The 17,124-nt window shown below is 37.3% G+C and overlaps 1 protein-coding gene across 4 annotated transcripts; it reads left to right on the top strand.

The window, feature by feature from the left end:
* The first annotated feature begins 372 nt into the window (after positions 1 to 372).
* Positions 373 to 17,100, top strand: tasor2 (transcription activation suppressor family member 2). 4 transcript variants are annotated; one of them, XM_067502948.1, is made up of 22 exons: positions 373 to 511; positions 779 to 927; positions 1,127 to 1,222; positions 1,303 to 1,375; positions 2,953 to 3,044; positions 3,165 to 3,302; positions 3,641 to 3,774; positions 3,896 to 3,912; positions 4,417 to 4,516; positions 4,645 to 4,739; positions 4,902 to 5,008; positions 5,377 to 5,449; positions 5,539 to 5,610; positions 5,766 to 7,922; positions 8,270 to 9,017; positions 9,175 to 9,592; positions 10,568 to 14,107; positions 14,921 to 15,040; positions 15,129 to 15,282; positions 15,377 to 15,482; positions 15,857 to 16,038; positions 16,295 to 17,100. In XM_067502948.1, the coding sequence occupies exons 1-22, from the start codon at positions 451 to 453 to the stop codon at positions 16,390 to 16,392; spliced, it is 8,730 nt and encodes a 2,909-aa protein (XP_067359049.1). In that variant the 5' UTR covers positions 373 to 450; the 3' UTR covers positions 16,393 to 17,100. The 4 variants fall into 4 exon arrangements, with proteins under 4 accessions (XP_067359049.1, XP_067359048.1, XP_067359051.1 ...); XM_067502947.1 differs by lacking the exon at positions 373 to 511 and having other exon boundaries at positions 703 to 927; XM_067502950.1 differs by lacking the exon at positions 373 to 511 and having other exon boundaries at positions 703 to 927; positions 9,175 to 9,556.
* The last annotated feature ends 24 nt before the right edge of the window (positions 17,101 to 17,124 follow it).

Consider the following 17,124-nt stretch of genomic DNA (forward strand, 5'->3'; position numbering starts at 1 on the left):
AACCGGAAAAACACGGGAGAAGTGAGTCGCCGTCGGAAAGGAGTGTGCCTGCACTGCTCCAACAACTGCCTCGCCACCACAGTCCAGCGCAGACCTTTCAAGATGGACGCTTTTTGCCTCGCTAGGTTTCTGTTTCTTTTTCGAAACGGCTTCTGCGCCGGTTGCTTGTAGGTGGAAACACGCCGGAGACTGAGCAGCTTCCACATGTAAACTGTCGTATTGTCCATGAAACGACAAAAGTGAATTTATGTGGATATACTCGGTCCTACGTGTTTGAGCTGTGGGCTATTTTGTAACTTCCTGGTTGTCGCATTAATATGTCTGTTGAAACTGCGGAGAAAGCTCAAGAGACTTTGGGGGTTTCGCTAGATGCAGAATTCATGGGAGCGTATGATTGTGTTGTAATGATTAAAATCAGAGGCGGCTGTTTACAACGAGGGACTACGGGAGATGGACCGATTTCATAATTGTTCAACAATGGAAAGTGGGAATGGTTTCGTCTCGCGTGAAGGTGACGATCTTTTTATTCATGTAACGATAGGATTAACAAGGAATTAGGAGTCTATACAATGTTTCCCGGTTTTAGTGTACTCGATTTGCAGAACTAAATACTGTTGGTCTGCATTTAGACAACACATTGACACATGGATTAGGTGTCCTCTCTCAAGGAACAAACAGTTCCAGGCTTATGAAACTTTTCCTATGGAAAGTGACAACGCAATTTTCTGTAATCCCGTTTCTATGCTGTTCTCTTATTTGTATTTCTGTCCACTGTTAGGTGTTCTGTTACCCGTCTCCGACAGCTCTGACGAATTTAAAAACCTTATTTTGGCTCCTCTTCAAAGTGCGTACTTGTATGAAGACTCAATACAGTCTTTCAAATACACGTCCGCTGTGTTCTTCAAGAATCCCGCACTGGAAGAAAAGGTAGTTTAAACCGTATTTAAATATCATTAAACACACACACTTGGCTTATTAAGCTTATTAAATTAAAATAAATTAAATTAGATGTATTTAACTTCTTAATACAAAATATTCCTTTGTACCTCACTTTGAGGGAACAACAATCACCATGACATTGGTTATCTTTTTATTGCCCTGATTTGTATGTTTCCTTTTACGCCAGTATAATGCTTTCCGAGCAAAGAGAAGGGAAGCTGGCTATTCAGCAGAGGAGCTAAAGGAGACCTATGGGTTTTTGCTGTTTGACGATGTCAACAAGGTACATACTACACTGCCACACCTGAGAAAATGTATATCCCTACAAATCCTGTCGGTAAAGATAATTTGATTTGTTTGAAGGCTAATGCGCTCGGAGAAACTGGTGTGCTCAGTGGAAACAACGCTTGCACAACTCTGGGAGATCCCTCAAAGGGTAAATTGTGATTTCTTTTTCTTTTTTTCCCTGTCTACTGCCACACTCACACTGTTGACCGAGTGGTAAGCTCACCCTGATAGTCAAGTATGTACAGCTCAGCTATACAGGACACCGAGGTGATATTTCTAAATAGACAACACTCGTTTGTTGCGTAAAGCAAGAAGTGTATTGCATCATTGGAACTTGAATATATGCTAGTTACCTTGAAAGAATTTAAGCAATTATGTTAAGACTTTCTCTATGGTTAAAAGAAATTAATGAAGTTATTACCTTATTTATCATATCTAGCACATTGTCCATGGCCAAATACCGTCCAAAATATGTGTAGTGCAGATCAAGGATCAATCCAAGTTTACAGCCTGGTGCACTCCTGCCTCTGAAAGTGAAAGCAAGTTTCAGGGCTATATGAATGTATAGAAATGAAAGTACAAGAATTTTGTGTGTGAAACAGAAACTATAAGTTCAGGAGTTCCCAATATAAAGGGGCAGAGTGTCGGGTTTTCATTTTAAAGCCATTCATAGCCATCATATTTACTGCACACTGCAACACAGATCACCACTGACTATAAAAATCATTCCTATTACACCTTTTAAGTTTTAAATGGTTTCTGTGTGAGATATTTTATGGTAGATGTAGGCAGCGATAAGAGTGAAAGTTCTAAGGCGCAAACACTAGTCAAAGTCCTTATTTATGCTTTCTGTGAACATTGTACAAAACCGTCTGCACTGTTTTTTTTTAACCATTTTAGTTTCTTTGCAGATTGCAGTTTTGTTAACAGATTTTTTTGTTACATCTTAACATCACATCTTAACATTAAATTTATTTAAGGTGTTTCTAAAGGTTGAACTGTTCAAGTGTCATTCACACTGGCAGGGTACTGCTGGTGAGTGTGAAATCCCTCAAAACCTGCAAAACCTGTTTTCTTTTGGTGTTTTTTTCTTTTTTCTTTTTTTTTTTTAAACCTCCCACATTAAGGTTTGTAACTTGTTTTTTTTGACACAGCTTAGCTAAATGTCTCTTTGTTAAGTGCCTCACCTAAATATCAGTGTATTTAACATTATTTGATGTAACTTTATATTTTGTAGAGGGAGGTCTGAAGCCCTAAAAATACCTTCTTTTTTTTTTTAAGAACTTCTTTCTACGTCACATAAGAAAACACGATGTAAGACACGTAAATCCCTAAGTGAGGAAGCAGGGACAAGCAGCGCTTGTCCTCCAGCCAGTGGTCAAAAGCTGCTCTGTGTAGACTGTGGAGAAGTGTCAGGGTTGTGGCCAGTCAAAACAAACTGCAAAGAAAATAATACATAGTTTTGAGTTTACAAGCTGCCACAGTGGGTGAGGTCATTCAGATAGATTTTAACGGTGTGTCCTTGACCATTGTAACACATTTCAAGGTGTGTTTAAGGTGTGGTTGTAAGATTTGAAGCCGTTTATAAAACCGGTTCAAAATTTTGAGTTAAACATTATAGTTATTTTCAAGGTATTTTTGTAGTGTTTTTATAATTTTACAAATGATCTTACCTGTAGGTATTTCTTCCTGAGTACACATTAATTTAGTATTCTGCTTTCCCAGGTGTTTACATATCAATGTACTCTGACTGTTTGGAATTGAATCGCTGGTATCATGGGAAATCTGGATACATTGCCATTATTAGACTGACAAAGGTATTTGAAAAATGGAAATTGTGAAATAATTGTATGTTTTAATTTGGTCAGCATATTTTAATTTAAAGAAAACATATTATTCTATGAATAAAACTATTCTCAATTTGTTGTTTCTATCAGGGGAGAGTTAAAAAGGTTTCTGAGAACTACACCCAGAATTTCACAGCACCCACTCCTGGTTTCGACTGTCACGTTTCGGAACAGTTGTCTGCAATATCTGCCAAAACCAGCTGTTTTCTTGCTTTTGAAAGAACACAGGTGAGAAGAGTCTTGTTTGACTGAGTGTCATGGTGCCACAAGAGGTTTTTATTTAGAGATGTTAATAATTTGCCGATATAATGTTAAATCATTAGATTTTTGTTGTAACATCTTTACTATAAATAGAATTGAAATGTACAGAATGTAAATGTACAGCTATTCAAATACTTACACAGTCACACCATACTGATGTGCTTAAAAGATTTTATTTGTCACCTGTAGTATTGTATCAGTAACCAGTAGATGTTTTGACAGTGGCATTTATGTGTCTTTCCTATACCCTAATGCATGACTATGTTAATTAGCGGAAATAAAATAAACATCTTCTGATTTTGCAGTATTACATGTATGAGCTGCTAGAGGATGGAAGCAATGACACGGCTCTATCGCCCAGTGCTGCCTGTCCTTTTGCTATTGTATCATTTGCATATACAGATACCCAAGCAACGGTTGTAATACCACAGGAGATAAGGTACTTTAGCACTTTTGCATCACATGGTCTTTACTCACTGTTAGCATGTTCTTGATCTAATATCATTTCATACAGTTTGACAATATTCATGTCATACTCATTTGTCATTTTTTCCTTTCAGTGAGGAGAAAAAATCACGTAAGTGACATGTTTTTTTAAAAAAAGAACTGCCATAATGTTTGTTTCAATTTGGACAAAAACAGCTTGTGTGCTTTGCAACGTATCTATGAAAGGATTATACACAAACCTGTTACATTTCGAAATAAATACCGGGGTCTACAACAAGTCTGACACATATTCAACCTTTACAAAATTGACATGTTAAATTCCCACTGAGTTTATGGTGGCATTCCACTTGACTGCATTATAGTGAAATTCTTCTAATCCTTTGCCTTCCTCATGTTTGTAGTTGGGTTGATAAAATCATTAGAAAGTCCTCTTGAATAAAGATATATTTAAATTACTGCTTCTTGGGCTGTATTGATCAAACCATTATGTTTGTATAGCTATGATTGATGGTTTAGCTGTTGTGTCATATTAGATTTTGTAGATTATATAAATTAAATTTGACCTATTAAACTGGCAAGCGATTGTATTTAATTTATTGAAAATGCGTATAATTTTTTAAATATTTGATTTCAGGTTGTCATTACTTGCCCTGGAGAGGCCAGCTTCAAATAGGCACCCAGCTGTATAACGTTGGGCTGAGGTCTACACCAATGGCTCTAGTCACTGGGAAACTGTAAGTTTGAGAAGTGCATAGAGAAAACATGTTTTATTTATATATTTTATTACATGTTATATTTATGTATTGAGTTGGATAATTTAGATGATATATGTTCTTTAATTTGTCTTTTTTTTTCATTTAAGGCCACCAGTGGTTAAAGTTGACCAAGCCATTTCTATGTTAGATCTGAGACAGTTGTTACCACAGGCTGTTTTTGAAACGTGCTTCTCTTCTGAAGGTGTGATTTAAAAAAAAAATATTTAAATTTATTTATTTATTTATTTTTAATTATTATTATTTTTTAAGAAACTAGAAGTTACTTTTTAAAGGAAATTTCTGCATTAGTCCTGATTTAAGTGAATGTATCGTTATTAACTTTAGCTTTTTTGCTGTCTTTAAGTCTTTCTGGATGGCTTATACTGCAGTCTGTGTGAGCTGGTTCCTTCTGAGACAGAAGGATCCAGCTCACTCTCTGTGCTTCTGCAGGAAATCAAAGAAAAAGATCTGGTGAGTTTGTTTATTAACTGTTTAGAAAAGAAGACTTGGTAATTTCTTTCCTTAAATGTAGTCATAGTGAAAAAAGCACATCAGCATTTATTAAAGCCTAAATTGAACTTTAAATTTTATTTTTCAGTTTGGCTAACATTCAGAAAGCTTATACTGATATGAAACAGCTGTAACCTACGAATGATAGCTAGTTTTTATCAAATAAGGAATTGAACATCTGATATATAGTTAAAATTGTCATAAATATTTCTCCCAATCAGTTAATAAACTAACAGTTTCTGCACTAGTTGGTCCCTGCATTAAAAAAATGTGATTACATTTTATTTGAGATGTCATAGTTAACAAAATATACCTGATAAACTGCACAGGCTCTTCCTGTTCTGCTGAATGATGGTGGTTTTCTTATCCTGTTGCACTCCTCCTATTTCCTCACATATGATGGTAAGATATACAAAGTATGATCATACTGTGGTTTTTTAAAATTCCTCTTAAATAATAGTTCAACTTTATTAATATTTGCTTTACTTTAGATGCTGGGTCATACACAAAAGAGGGCCTCCAAGCCCTCTTTGTGTTTCCACAGTCACGACTTGTACAGCGAGGTAAAAACAGATGCATTTACCATTCTTACCTGTTTTTCACAACTGTTACATGACTTGACATTTACTTTGCTCTGTGGCACTTTCAGCTTGTACTTAATTGACATTTTGGAAAATAAATGCATAGATTAAAACTGCTCGTTCTTGATTTTTCACAGACACAAAATTTGGAGGGATAAAGGCTGCTATGTCACCTGAAATTCTTAGGGTTCTACCAGCACTAAGTTATGCAGAGGCTGAAGTTGAGAAAACAACCATCGACCCAAGTGAAGAACTGTGTGAAGTGTTGGTGCGGCATATGCATAGTTATGCAGCATTACTAAATCCAGCGCAGCCATTAAGTCCTTCAAGAGAAGTTAGTGCATTTCCAGATCAGTATGATGTGCCAGATGCCCACAAACACCTCTATTCATCTCCGGAGTGGACTCCCAGAACATGGCAGATTTTTAAGTCATACCTAAGCAAGCCATTCTCCTTTCAGCTGCCAGTTTTCAAGGCTTCAGAAATCCTAGCAGCTGGACAAGATGGGCAAAAAGAAGACTTTGATGATGATGTCTACATCTGTCTGTCATCTCCTGAGGAGCCACTGCCCAAATCTGTTGGCATAGAGTCAGAGGATGAGTTGACAGTCTATAAATCTGTAAATGTTGAGACTGTTGTGGACAATTGTCTAACAAGTGCTGGAGCACAAGATGACCAAACTGCTTTGCCTCAAAATGTATCACATAATTGGCTAGCTGAATGTCTTACTAAAGATAATGAAATATCTGACCTGACTGCAATGATCAAAAAAGATATGGCAGGAAAAAACCTCCTGAATCTCCCTACGTCAGAGGATCTTCCAACAGAGCTGATCGTCAGCATCACTTCAGCAAAACGAACTGTCACTGAGGAGAGTTTAGTTGGTATCAGTAATGCAAGAAAGCGTAATGACTTTGAGCTTTCTGATTTTTCAGCTACCAAATTACAAACAGCAGGGGTGAACTCTCTGAATGACGAGGCTCTCAATATCATAAATGGAGACTGTACTGAGGTCTCTAATCTCAGGAAAACAAAGCGGAGAAAACGGTCTAGGAGGCATTTTAGACCTCAGAAAAAGGCATCTAAACCTGCCATTGAGACTCCCAGTTTACCAGTGGAGAATGACACATCTATGAGTCAGAAGGATGACGTGGCCATGCAGTCATCGGGCCACTTAGAGTTGAGCAATCCTTCAAATATTCCCTGGAGGAAATTACGAAGGAGAAAACGCATATTTTGCAAACTATCATCAAAAAACAAGAAATTGAGGTCTGCTGCTATTAGTGTAGTATCTGACCCCAGACAACAGAACTTGGAAAGCACAATGGAGTTGCAAGTTTTTCCTTTTAGAAAGAAAACAGAGCGCTGGGACTTAAAGCCAGTTGTCAGTGAATGTGGAAGACTCTTGGTCCCACATGGCTCTTCAGATTTTGCTGACCATATCAAGTGTTTAAAACATAAGCTATCTAAAAAATGTACAAAACATGAACAGTGTCCTGAAAAAGTGGTTAATTCTTCTGTAAATGCTTTTGACACCTCAGTGAATGGGCATGACACAGCTGAAATGGAGCAAGAGTCTAACACTGCTCTAGAGACAGCAGTAGAGAAAACAGAATCTACATCATTAATAGATGGAGTGAACCATTTGAACCAAAATGTTGTAAACGGTCCTGAACATTGCTTTTGGAGACAACCAAACAATAATGAAGCCTCACTGCCTTTGAATTTAGAGATTAGCAAAGATTCTTTAAAAAATGATGCCACAGACACTGCTTCCTCAGAAGTACCTAATGAAAATCACACCAATTCCCTCTCCCCAGCAAAGTGTCCATCAAAGGGCAAATTTCTGTTGAGTAAACTAAAATCAGTCCTTTTAAGGGGAAAGAGAAAAAGAGATCTTGTATCAGAGGGAAGCATCACAAATACTGCTCAAGACATTGAGCCTCGTTTGAAGAAGGGCAAAGGTGACTCTGAGCTGTTGAAGAGTAATAATGCAGTTGCAAGTGACCAGGACACCAATGAGGGTGTCAAGGAAGTTTCTAAGATGCTGTCACTTGACCCTGTTTTTGCACGTGCCCTTGGCTTGACCCCCAAGGAGAAACCAGATAAAATGCAGAAAACTGAGGGTCCAGAGGCTGAACTAAAGAAAGACTCATCAGAGACACAAGAACACACCATTTTAGAGCAACAGACTCAAATCACAGAAACACCTCCATTGAATTTCGCAAAAAGGAGTAGGATTAAAACACTCAAAAAGCATCACGGAATCCCCACAGAGTTTATTAAAAAGAAATGTGAGTCTTATTTTAAAATGTTTGATTTGGTGTGGGTGTTGTGATGTTTTTTTTTTTTTTCCTTCAGTCTGTAGTGTGTAAAATCTTTTCACTTTTGCATGTCTGAACTGTTTCTTCGCTCTCCTTTCTGCAGCTGTCTTCTGCTTGCTGTCACTGAGCTTTGCTAAGTGTTTTCAAGTTTTAAAACTAGCTTCTGCTCGTTTCTGGCTTCTGCTGCATTTTAAAATGATAGTGTACAATAATAATAATAATAATAATAAGAATTCAATTGTATATTTGTGCTTTCTATGTGCTACTTTTTATTTTTATGCAGTTTCTCTTTTTTCTCTTCTGTTTTGTCTTTACAGGGTGGTTGCATTTTCAAACCCCAGCTTGTTTTGCCACTGAAAAAGAAAAATGCAAAGAGTATACTAGAGAGAAATCTGTCAGGAAGACTGTTAAGGAAAAAATGAACAATGCTAGTGCATCCACAGATGCTTTGAACTTACTTGCTGACTTGGCACTCAGTGCCAGTCATGACAAGGTTCCACTACAACCAGACTCATCACTTGAGAGAGAACCTGAGACAAGTTTGAAGAAGTGTGACCTTACAAAAGATGTTACCAGTGCTGAACAAGAATCAGTCCTTCATGCTCTGCTTAGAAAGCCTGCTGCTAGACCCATTCTTGAGTCTCCTCCACCATGCAATCTTGTGGGAGGCACTAAATTAATTGATTTGATATCTAAAGAACATGCCTACTCATTGCCTACATCTTCCTCTCTGCTGTTGGGTTTGCCAGGTACACCATTCCAGGTATCTCCTTTAAGTGGTTCCACTAGACTGCTGCACCATTATCAGCAGTTGTATGGCATTGGGATTCAAACACTACACCCTGCTATCTATCAGGAAGATGGAAGTGAACACAACAACAGGACTACAGAATACCTGCTAAAACATGTGGTGCACAGGCAAAAGTTCAGACACTCCCGGACCTTTTTTAACAAGAATGACTCTATCCAGGTCACAAGGCAATGGAAAGACAACTATGACTTTAATCTAGACAGCAAGTTTACAAGTGACCCAAAGGACAGAGCTATCATCCGAGCCTTGCATGGGTATGTACACTGCATTATTTATTTATTGAAGCAACCACAGCATTAAAGTTAACAATGTATCTTTTCCCATAATGTCACAAAGTACTGTTATGATTATTATGTATGATAATTGTGATTTTTAAAAAGTAAATTTTTGAACATTTCATATCTTTGATAGCCCATGGGATTTCTCCGTTCAAGACACCAGTGAAGAGGTGCAGCTCATTGTTCACATGTGGATAGGTCTGTTTTACAGCCGGTCAACAGCCAGGTTCTTTCACATTGACCCAAACTTTAAATACCCATGTTTCAAGGAGAATGATTCTTTGGATGTGTTCACTGGTATGCCATCAACCCCAGCTCACTCAGAGCTAATGGCCACTTCATCTGCCCCTACCCCGATTGTAACACACACTTCAGACGCTTCCATTACAAAAGCTTTGGACCTCAGTAAAAAGGACAACTCTGTCTTGGGCCAAGGAGCTGTGATCTTGGACCTCTCACTGAGAAACCTCAATGGAGAAACACACTCCTCAGGTCCACAAGTCAAGACTTTCCAGGTATTAATAGGTCTACAAGAGGCCAGCACATTTCAGGTTTGATTTTAATAATTAATTTAATGAAATAACCACAAACTCTTAAGCATTTTATGTCACGACATTCTGAAGGTCTTTAGCATATTTAGTAATATTAGGACCAGTTCTAGAACAACATTCTATGGACAAGTATGACCAAGATAAACTTTGTCAGAAAAATGGGAAGAGAACAATTTAGGGAATGATGTGTTTCACTGTAGACGTCCCAAATGCAGCATAAAAAATAAGAATAGAAATACAAATAGAAATAATCCAAAACAGTAGGCAACATAGACATTGGGATCAGAGTCAGCGAAAACGTGTTTGGTATACTGACGATATGAATTATGTACAAGGGATGAGGAAGGGAATCAGGTATATGAACTATGAGCTGGAGCAAGACACATCATCTGTGAACTCACTGGATGGTGTCTCACAGAATGTTCTGCACTGGTCAAGGCTATCACCTGACTAGAATCCAGCTGAGCTGGCATAACATCCCCAGACAAGCAGGAGTTAAATATAGCTGTAGTATAGATCTGACAGAGTATAACTACGAAAGAAATACGATATTTTGTTATGTCTCTAGGTTTCAGATTTCAGCAGATTTTGCCAACTGAAAGAGAGAGCCTGCATACATCCCATTTATTATATTTGTGTGTAATAGGTGATGTATAGGTACCAAAACATCAGTTTTTGGCATTTTGTATGTGTAGTTAAGATTTTCTTGTTTTTTTCTTATATCATAAAACACAGTTCATCTTTGATGCGCCTGCATGGCAAGTAGCAACTATCTAGCCTACACTTATGGTAATATTGACCTTAGAGTAGCTAGTTCTATAATTTTGTTTTCAATATGTATTGTTTAAACAGTTGATGCATCATTTGCAAAAGTCCATGTAAATGACCTGAAACCACATCACAGCATTCAGTTAATGAACAACACTGTGTTTATAATATGTTATTCTTATATGTTGTTTACTTACTTTTTCCCAGTGTTACACAGAGATGGTACAGTCCACTGAGAGTATCCATAAAGTGGAGGATACCACAAGCATCAATGAAAATGAGAAAATGTATACTCCTTTCCAAAAAGCTGGTTGCCTGAGGATTATTGATGTACCGTCTTTTAAAGGTAATGGGTCACTCATTCCTCTTCGGGAAGAGGCTGAAAGTGTTCCTATTGGGCCCAAAAGTCTTGTGACAGCTTCAGAAAAGGACCATGTCTTATGTGGATCAAACAAAGAGGAGACTGGCCGGAAAGATGGGATCGAAAATTCAGGAAGCACAGAGATGAGTTTGTCTCAAAAACTTAAAAGAGATTCATCCAAATCTGTAACAGATGAAGAGATGGAGTCTATCAAAGAAATGGAAGAGGTGCCTCACACAACTGAATATAGAGAAATTGAATCAAAGGATGAGGCAAACTCAGAAGTGAAAGAAAATCCATACAAAGAAGATAATATAGAACCTCCAAAAGTGATTGATTTATGTGATGATGCAACAAAGGAAGAATTAAATACTGTCTACAATGGAAAATGTTTAGAAAATGACGATCATTTGTCAGGGGAGGAACCTAAAACATTTTCTCCAGCCCAGATTGACAGTGTTGATGTAGATGTGGATTGTTTTGCAGTAGATGAAGACAAAATGACCAAAGATGAAGATCACTTGGGGAAAGAGGATGGACTTAATGAGAAAGACGGCTGTATTTCATCTGTGGAAGCTCTCACTAATTTTACTGATGAGACATTACTTGTTAAGTGTGATGCCCCTGATTCATCAAAGGACTGTATTACAGATTGTAGTCAGCAAGCACCATCTGATAACCAACTACCTCAACCAGACAGTGAGAATGATGCCTGCCATGATTTGCAGTTAAGAAAACTGAGCGGAAATGTATTCACAGATGAACATTCCACTTCAGAAAAATTCCAGACTGTGTCAGAAATGCAGCCTGTTTATTCTGAACCTCTTGTGAAGAAAGATTTAGAAAAAGATTGTCTGGCAAATAAGGCAGCATCACTCAGATGTAATGAGAGCACATGCTCACTAGATGGATCTTATGCAGCTGAATCAGTTCCAAAGGACAGTGCAGAACTTGAAAACCCACACATGGAAAAGTCAGACTTTGGCTTTGGTCTAAGTAGTGATCAGGAAAACAAATCAACTGAAGCAGGGAAAAATGATGATGCCACAGCTGGAAAAGGACCATTTCATTCTCAGTCTTATTCATCTCAGTTTGAGATCATTAAAAAGGGGGAAGCACTGGCTAAAGAAACTAATATAAAAATGGACAAAACAAAGGAGGGATTTGAAAAAAGTCCTAGGGGCATTGTTATTCCGTTTATTGGAATGGACATCTCTGGCGAAAATCTAGTACATCCACATGTGTCACAACAAAAAAGCAAGGTGGTAAAATGTGTTCAAGGCCAACACAAAATTCCATTTATCAGTGAAACTAGCTGCCCTGTCTTACCTACAGACGTATGCAGTGCATCTCAGGTGAATAGTAAAAACACAGAACTGTCTGCTAGCAAAATATCACTTTCTGACTTAAACGAAACCAACCAGCCAGTAGTAGTTGGTAGTGCATCTGATGAAAGGTGCCCTACCCCAACTTTGGACGAGGAGCCGTATGAGTATGTACTTGATTCTGGCCCTACTAACTGCAAAAACATAACTGAGAAATGTTCTAGCACAAAAGCAACAACTATCAAAGATGAAATTCCTCACGAGCAAAACTATTGCCACCAGTCAGCGGTTAATGGAAAGCCCAGCACTGATTGTGGTCTTCCTTCTGATTTTGAACTAAGTACTTTAGGAGTTCTACAAAGTATAGAGAAGTTATTTTCTAAATCAAACCACAATAACAAATCCAATCAGATGGATGCCGATACAAAACACTGTCTTAATCAAACCCCTAACTTCACCAGCAAGCACATTCCCGTTTGCCTATCCCTGAAGCACACATTAACAAATTTTAAATGCAAGAAAATAGGCCAAACAAAGTCAGTGGTTGCGTCAGCCTCTACTTCACAACCGCACACAGGATCATCAGAGCACTTTGTTTTTTCACCTTTCAAAACTAAATTAGAGGAAGTACTTGGTGTTAAGTTGCAGCTAAAAAAAACAGACTCATCAGTTTCTCACTCTTTTGAAACAACAGAGACATTTCAGCAGATATCTGTAGGGGAAGACTGTCATTCTTATACATCCTTCCCCTCTGAGTGTTTTCAAGCCATTAAACCGATTATCAACAATGATCGACATAAAGCATTACAGTCAAGTTTAAATCCTGAACTCCATTTACACAGCTCGCGTCCTGTCATGGCTGTGAAGCCATCAAAAAGTGATGAAAGTCAAGCAGGTTCTATCTACAAAGATGGACGAGTTGAAAACCTTCCCATAAGTAAACACAGTAAAACCCCTTCAGTGACATACACCACACACACATCCATGGAGAATACAGAAAGTCTCAAGGGAAATCCTGAAGGACTAAATGGTGATAAGCACAAAGCCAGTGAAGTTTCTTCCAGAAGTGACAGTAAATCTAACTTAGACGATGTCAAATTTGCGTGTCTAGATCCTTTATATCATTGCCAACAAAGAGACAATTCAAAGTTCAACATGGGTACCTCTTCATCTCAATCCATGCAATCAGTTGAATCAACACATAGGTCATGTACATTTGATGATGGAAAACAAGGTTACTTGACGTGTAGTTTAGTTGACAAAATGGGCCAAACAACTAAAGAAAAGGTAAACTGCTCAGATCCATCAACTTCATTTGTGGATTACAAAAGTTTAAACATAATGGATGACCACCTCTCCTTGGGACCTGACACCTCACTCAAGTATACTGTCCATAACACCAGCCAGAAGAGAAAGTATAATTATTTGGACCATGTTTCTAAAAGGTGCATACAAAATGATCTCACTCAGGCAACAGTGGAATGGGAGCATCTTATCTTCTATGATCAAATGAAACAGCTTTTGAAAAGGAGTAAGAGGGGACCCATCGGCCAACAGGATGCACATAACAAATTGAAGTGCTCTTGTGCTGAACCCATCACAGTGGACTTTTCCAATCTAGAGGAGCCGGAGGATTCACTGGATAATTTGGATGTACCGTCCCTTCTTCGACAAAAAATCAACGTAGACATGTCTGAAAGGAAAGACCTGGCACAAACCAAAGAGGAAGAAAAGACTTTGGACACAGGAGGCACAGGAACCCCAGTGGAACATGTTGAAGTTTCTGACGTGACTGAAGAATGTGCCAGACTTTATGAAGCAATGATGAATGATGTTTGTGCTGTCAAAAAGGTCCCATCTAGATCCAAACATATTAGAATGGACAGAGGTAACCTAAAGACTGAACCATGTAACAATTTTGATTTCTGTGATCAAATGAAGAGAGAGATGGATGAGAGCTTTTACACTAATCTGAATTCCGTTGTGAGGAAATCCTGTAAAACTAAATACAGATTCTACATACTAGAGACATCAGATGATGCCTTCTTTGAAGAAACGCGGGTAAGTTGTTACCTATATTTTCCATGGATATACAATGTGCATTCTTGAACTATATGCAATTCCAAAATGTATTTTCTTAGTCTACTTATGCACAATTGAATGAATTATGTGCTTTTCCAAAATGATAACATACAGCTAAACATAGTTCTTTTTGTCAATTAATCTGTTGAGCAACAGTGAAAGAAGAAAGTAGCATCTTCTGTAGGGTTCAAACAATAAACTAATTAATTTTTGAGATAATTAGCATAGCCATGATGAGTAGATTAATATTAGCGTAGAAGTGTTAATTTTCAAGCAAAAAGAATCCCAGGTTCCAATGATTCAGATTTTGATATTTTATTTTTCTTGTTTGATAGAAGAGGACAAATCTTCAGCAGTCTCTCTCAGACAAGAACATTTTTAACAAATAATCTTAGACAAACGCATAATATTTTATTTGCAAACAGTTTATAGACCACGAAACAACAACAATATTGGAAAGTAATACATTAATAAAAAGTAAATTCCAGCTCTTTTCTTTTATATTTTGTGGATTAGCAGAAGCATGAAAATCCAGCATGAGCACTTTGAATAAATATTTTATTTGTATTCTCAAGAGGGTTTTAAACATAGCTGTGATCCAGACACTCCCAAAACCACATCAGCTAATACTGAGTCATTTACATATATTGGCTTACAGTCCTTTTAATAAGCTTTTCACATATTTACAGTATTAAATATATGATAAGTCTAGGTGTATAGATATTGTTAAATCTGTAGTTTTTAAAATGTAATCGTGAGGAATTGCTTTGAATTCTTTTTCTTTTTCTAAAGGCACAGTTAGAGAAACAAGGCCATATTGCTGTGCAGCCAGATGAGTTCTTCACTGGTGAGGAGACTTCTTCTCTAATCATCATCCTCAAGAATGAAGACATTGCAGAGCACATTTGTGAGGTAAAGATCAGCTATCGTTAAAGCTTCAGACAGGCCTGTAGTTGTAGATTATCAAGATTTAACAACCTAATGCCATCTGCTAACTCAGGTCCCACAATTGCTTGAGCTGAAGAAGGCACCAGGTGTGCAGTTTGCCGGAATTGATGAGCCCGACGATGTCATAAATCTCACCCATCAGGAACTCTTCACACGTGGTGGTTTTGTAATGTTTGACAGAACAGCACTAGAGTCCCTCAGCCTTTGTATGTGCAATTATAACTTAACTTTTGTGGTTTAAGATTGTGTCATGCCAATAGCTTGTATAACACTTGACCTCTACTCTGTGTGAACATCTAGGCAGCATGAAAAAAAGTTTAGACATCCTGCAAGAGCTATGTGAAACAGGAAAATGGAAATGGATGTTACACTACAGAGACAGTCGTCGGCTGAAAGAAAAAGCAAGGTTTGAGTCAACTTTGGAAACTACAAAAATAAATTTTCTTTTCTACTTTTCTATAGTGCATGTCACAGATGCATTATCTAAGACTTTCACATTTTCCCCAACAGTTAAAGCAAAGATTACAATAAGATTACAATAATTGAAACTAATACACTGAAAAAGGAGTGATGGAATGTGAACATATTGTGCAAATCCAATATACTGGAAATGTGGTGGCATATTTTATTACATAAATTGTAGGAATATTCATGTCCTGTGGTATTCTGTCTTTAATTACAGTATATTAAAATTCTATTAAGCATCCCTTAGTTACCAAAAGAGGCACTTTAGTGTTTACCATAGAGTACTTGACACATAATTGCTCCTCCCACATGCAGGTTGAGTGCAGAGGCAAAGGAGAAGACACACTTCCTAAACTGGTGCCAGGATGCTGGAATTCTGGAGGTCTTGCCTTACCACGAGTGTGACCTTATGTCAAAAGATCAGCCGGACTATCTCACCTGTTTGGTCAGCTTGCAGGTCCAGAATATATCGGCTCGTTACACTCTTTTTATAACTGGTGAGATCCTAATGCACTAATATCAACTGTTACTTGAATCACACTGACATTCTTTTTTATTTTGATGTGGAAGAGAGTGATTGATTTACTTGCCTCAAAACTGACAATGTTAATGCAAAAACCCAATTATTGCTTTTTCAGGGACTTTTTCAAAATGTTATGTACATTGTTTGAGATAACATGTAAACTGTATAATTATCCTACAGTGCAAGAGCAATGACTTTTGAAACTTTTTTTTTTCTTCTTGTTTTTACAGATACAAAGCTAGACAGTGCGTTTGGGAGAAATGGAATTTTAACCATGAGTGTTGACTCTTACTTGAAAATGTCTCCAGGAGAAACATTTGCAGCTTGACTTGATAAAGTCAGATGGGTGATTTCAAATAGAACCCTAACCCCTGACAATTTAAAACCCCACAGAAGTGAGAAGAAATGTGTACCCCACAAGTGATTTTTTTCTTTTCAGATATACTACATTTATTTTTATTCTACTGTATGTGTAAGAATTGTGCTCTTTTTTTATGCAGAAATAATTATTGATTTATAGTTTAACATTTCTTGTTGATGCTCACTTGTAAACTCAATTATAATTCAATTAATGGATAGAGTGACAATTATGCCAAAATTGGCAGGTGGGTGTGCACTTTGTGTATTTTTTTACTGTGTTGTATTTTTGTTGTAAATTATATGGTAAACTGCCTTTATAACCCATATTTCACACAATTGCAGCACAATCCTTTCTAGTGTTTGTTTGATAGACGTTTTCTCAAAGATTTATTTTATGTTTACTTACAACAAAGCTAAATTAAGCTGTTACACATTTGGTACTTATTTAAAATCTCTAGCTGTATGCTGTTAAGGTAGCTGCCAGTGTTTCCTAACTAGTTCAACAGTTTAACTTCATTACTAAATACTAATTCTTTTGTAATTTACAGAGCAACTAAAAATAAAGAATTTTGTTGTGTTGCTTTTAAAAATCAAAAGATCATAAATACCCTACATACAGTGAAAACCCATTTATAACTAGCTCTTTAACCTTGCTGAAATAAATACATTAAATTACTGTGTCCTGGCTAGAACCTGACCC

Source organism: Channa argus, chromosome 4, assembly GCF_033026475.1.
Source record: "Channa argus isolate prfri chromosome 4, Channa argus male v1.0, whole genome shotgun sequence".
Classification (NCBI taxonomy): domain Eukaryota; kingdom Metazoa; phylum Chordata; class Actinopteri; order Anabantiformes; family Channidae; genus Channa; species Channa argus.

Coding starts and splice junctions, on each gene's coding strand:
- tasor2 (XM_067502947.1), top strand. CDS start 703: ATGGAAAGTGACAACGCAATTTTCTGTAATCCCGTTTCTATGCTGTTC. Junction 9,593..10,567: donor AAGAGGCCAGCACATTTCAG/GTTTGATTTTAA, acceptor ACTTTTTCCCAG/TGTTACACAGAGATGGTACA. Junction 14,108..14,920: donor CCTTCTTTGAAGAAACGCGG/GTAAGTTGTTAC, acceptor CTTTTTCTAAAG/GCACAGTTAGAGAAACAAGG.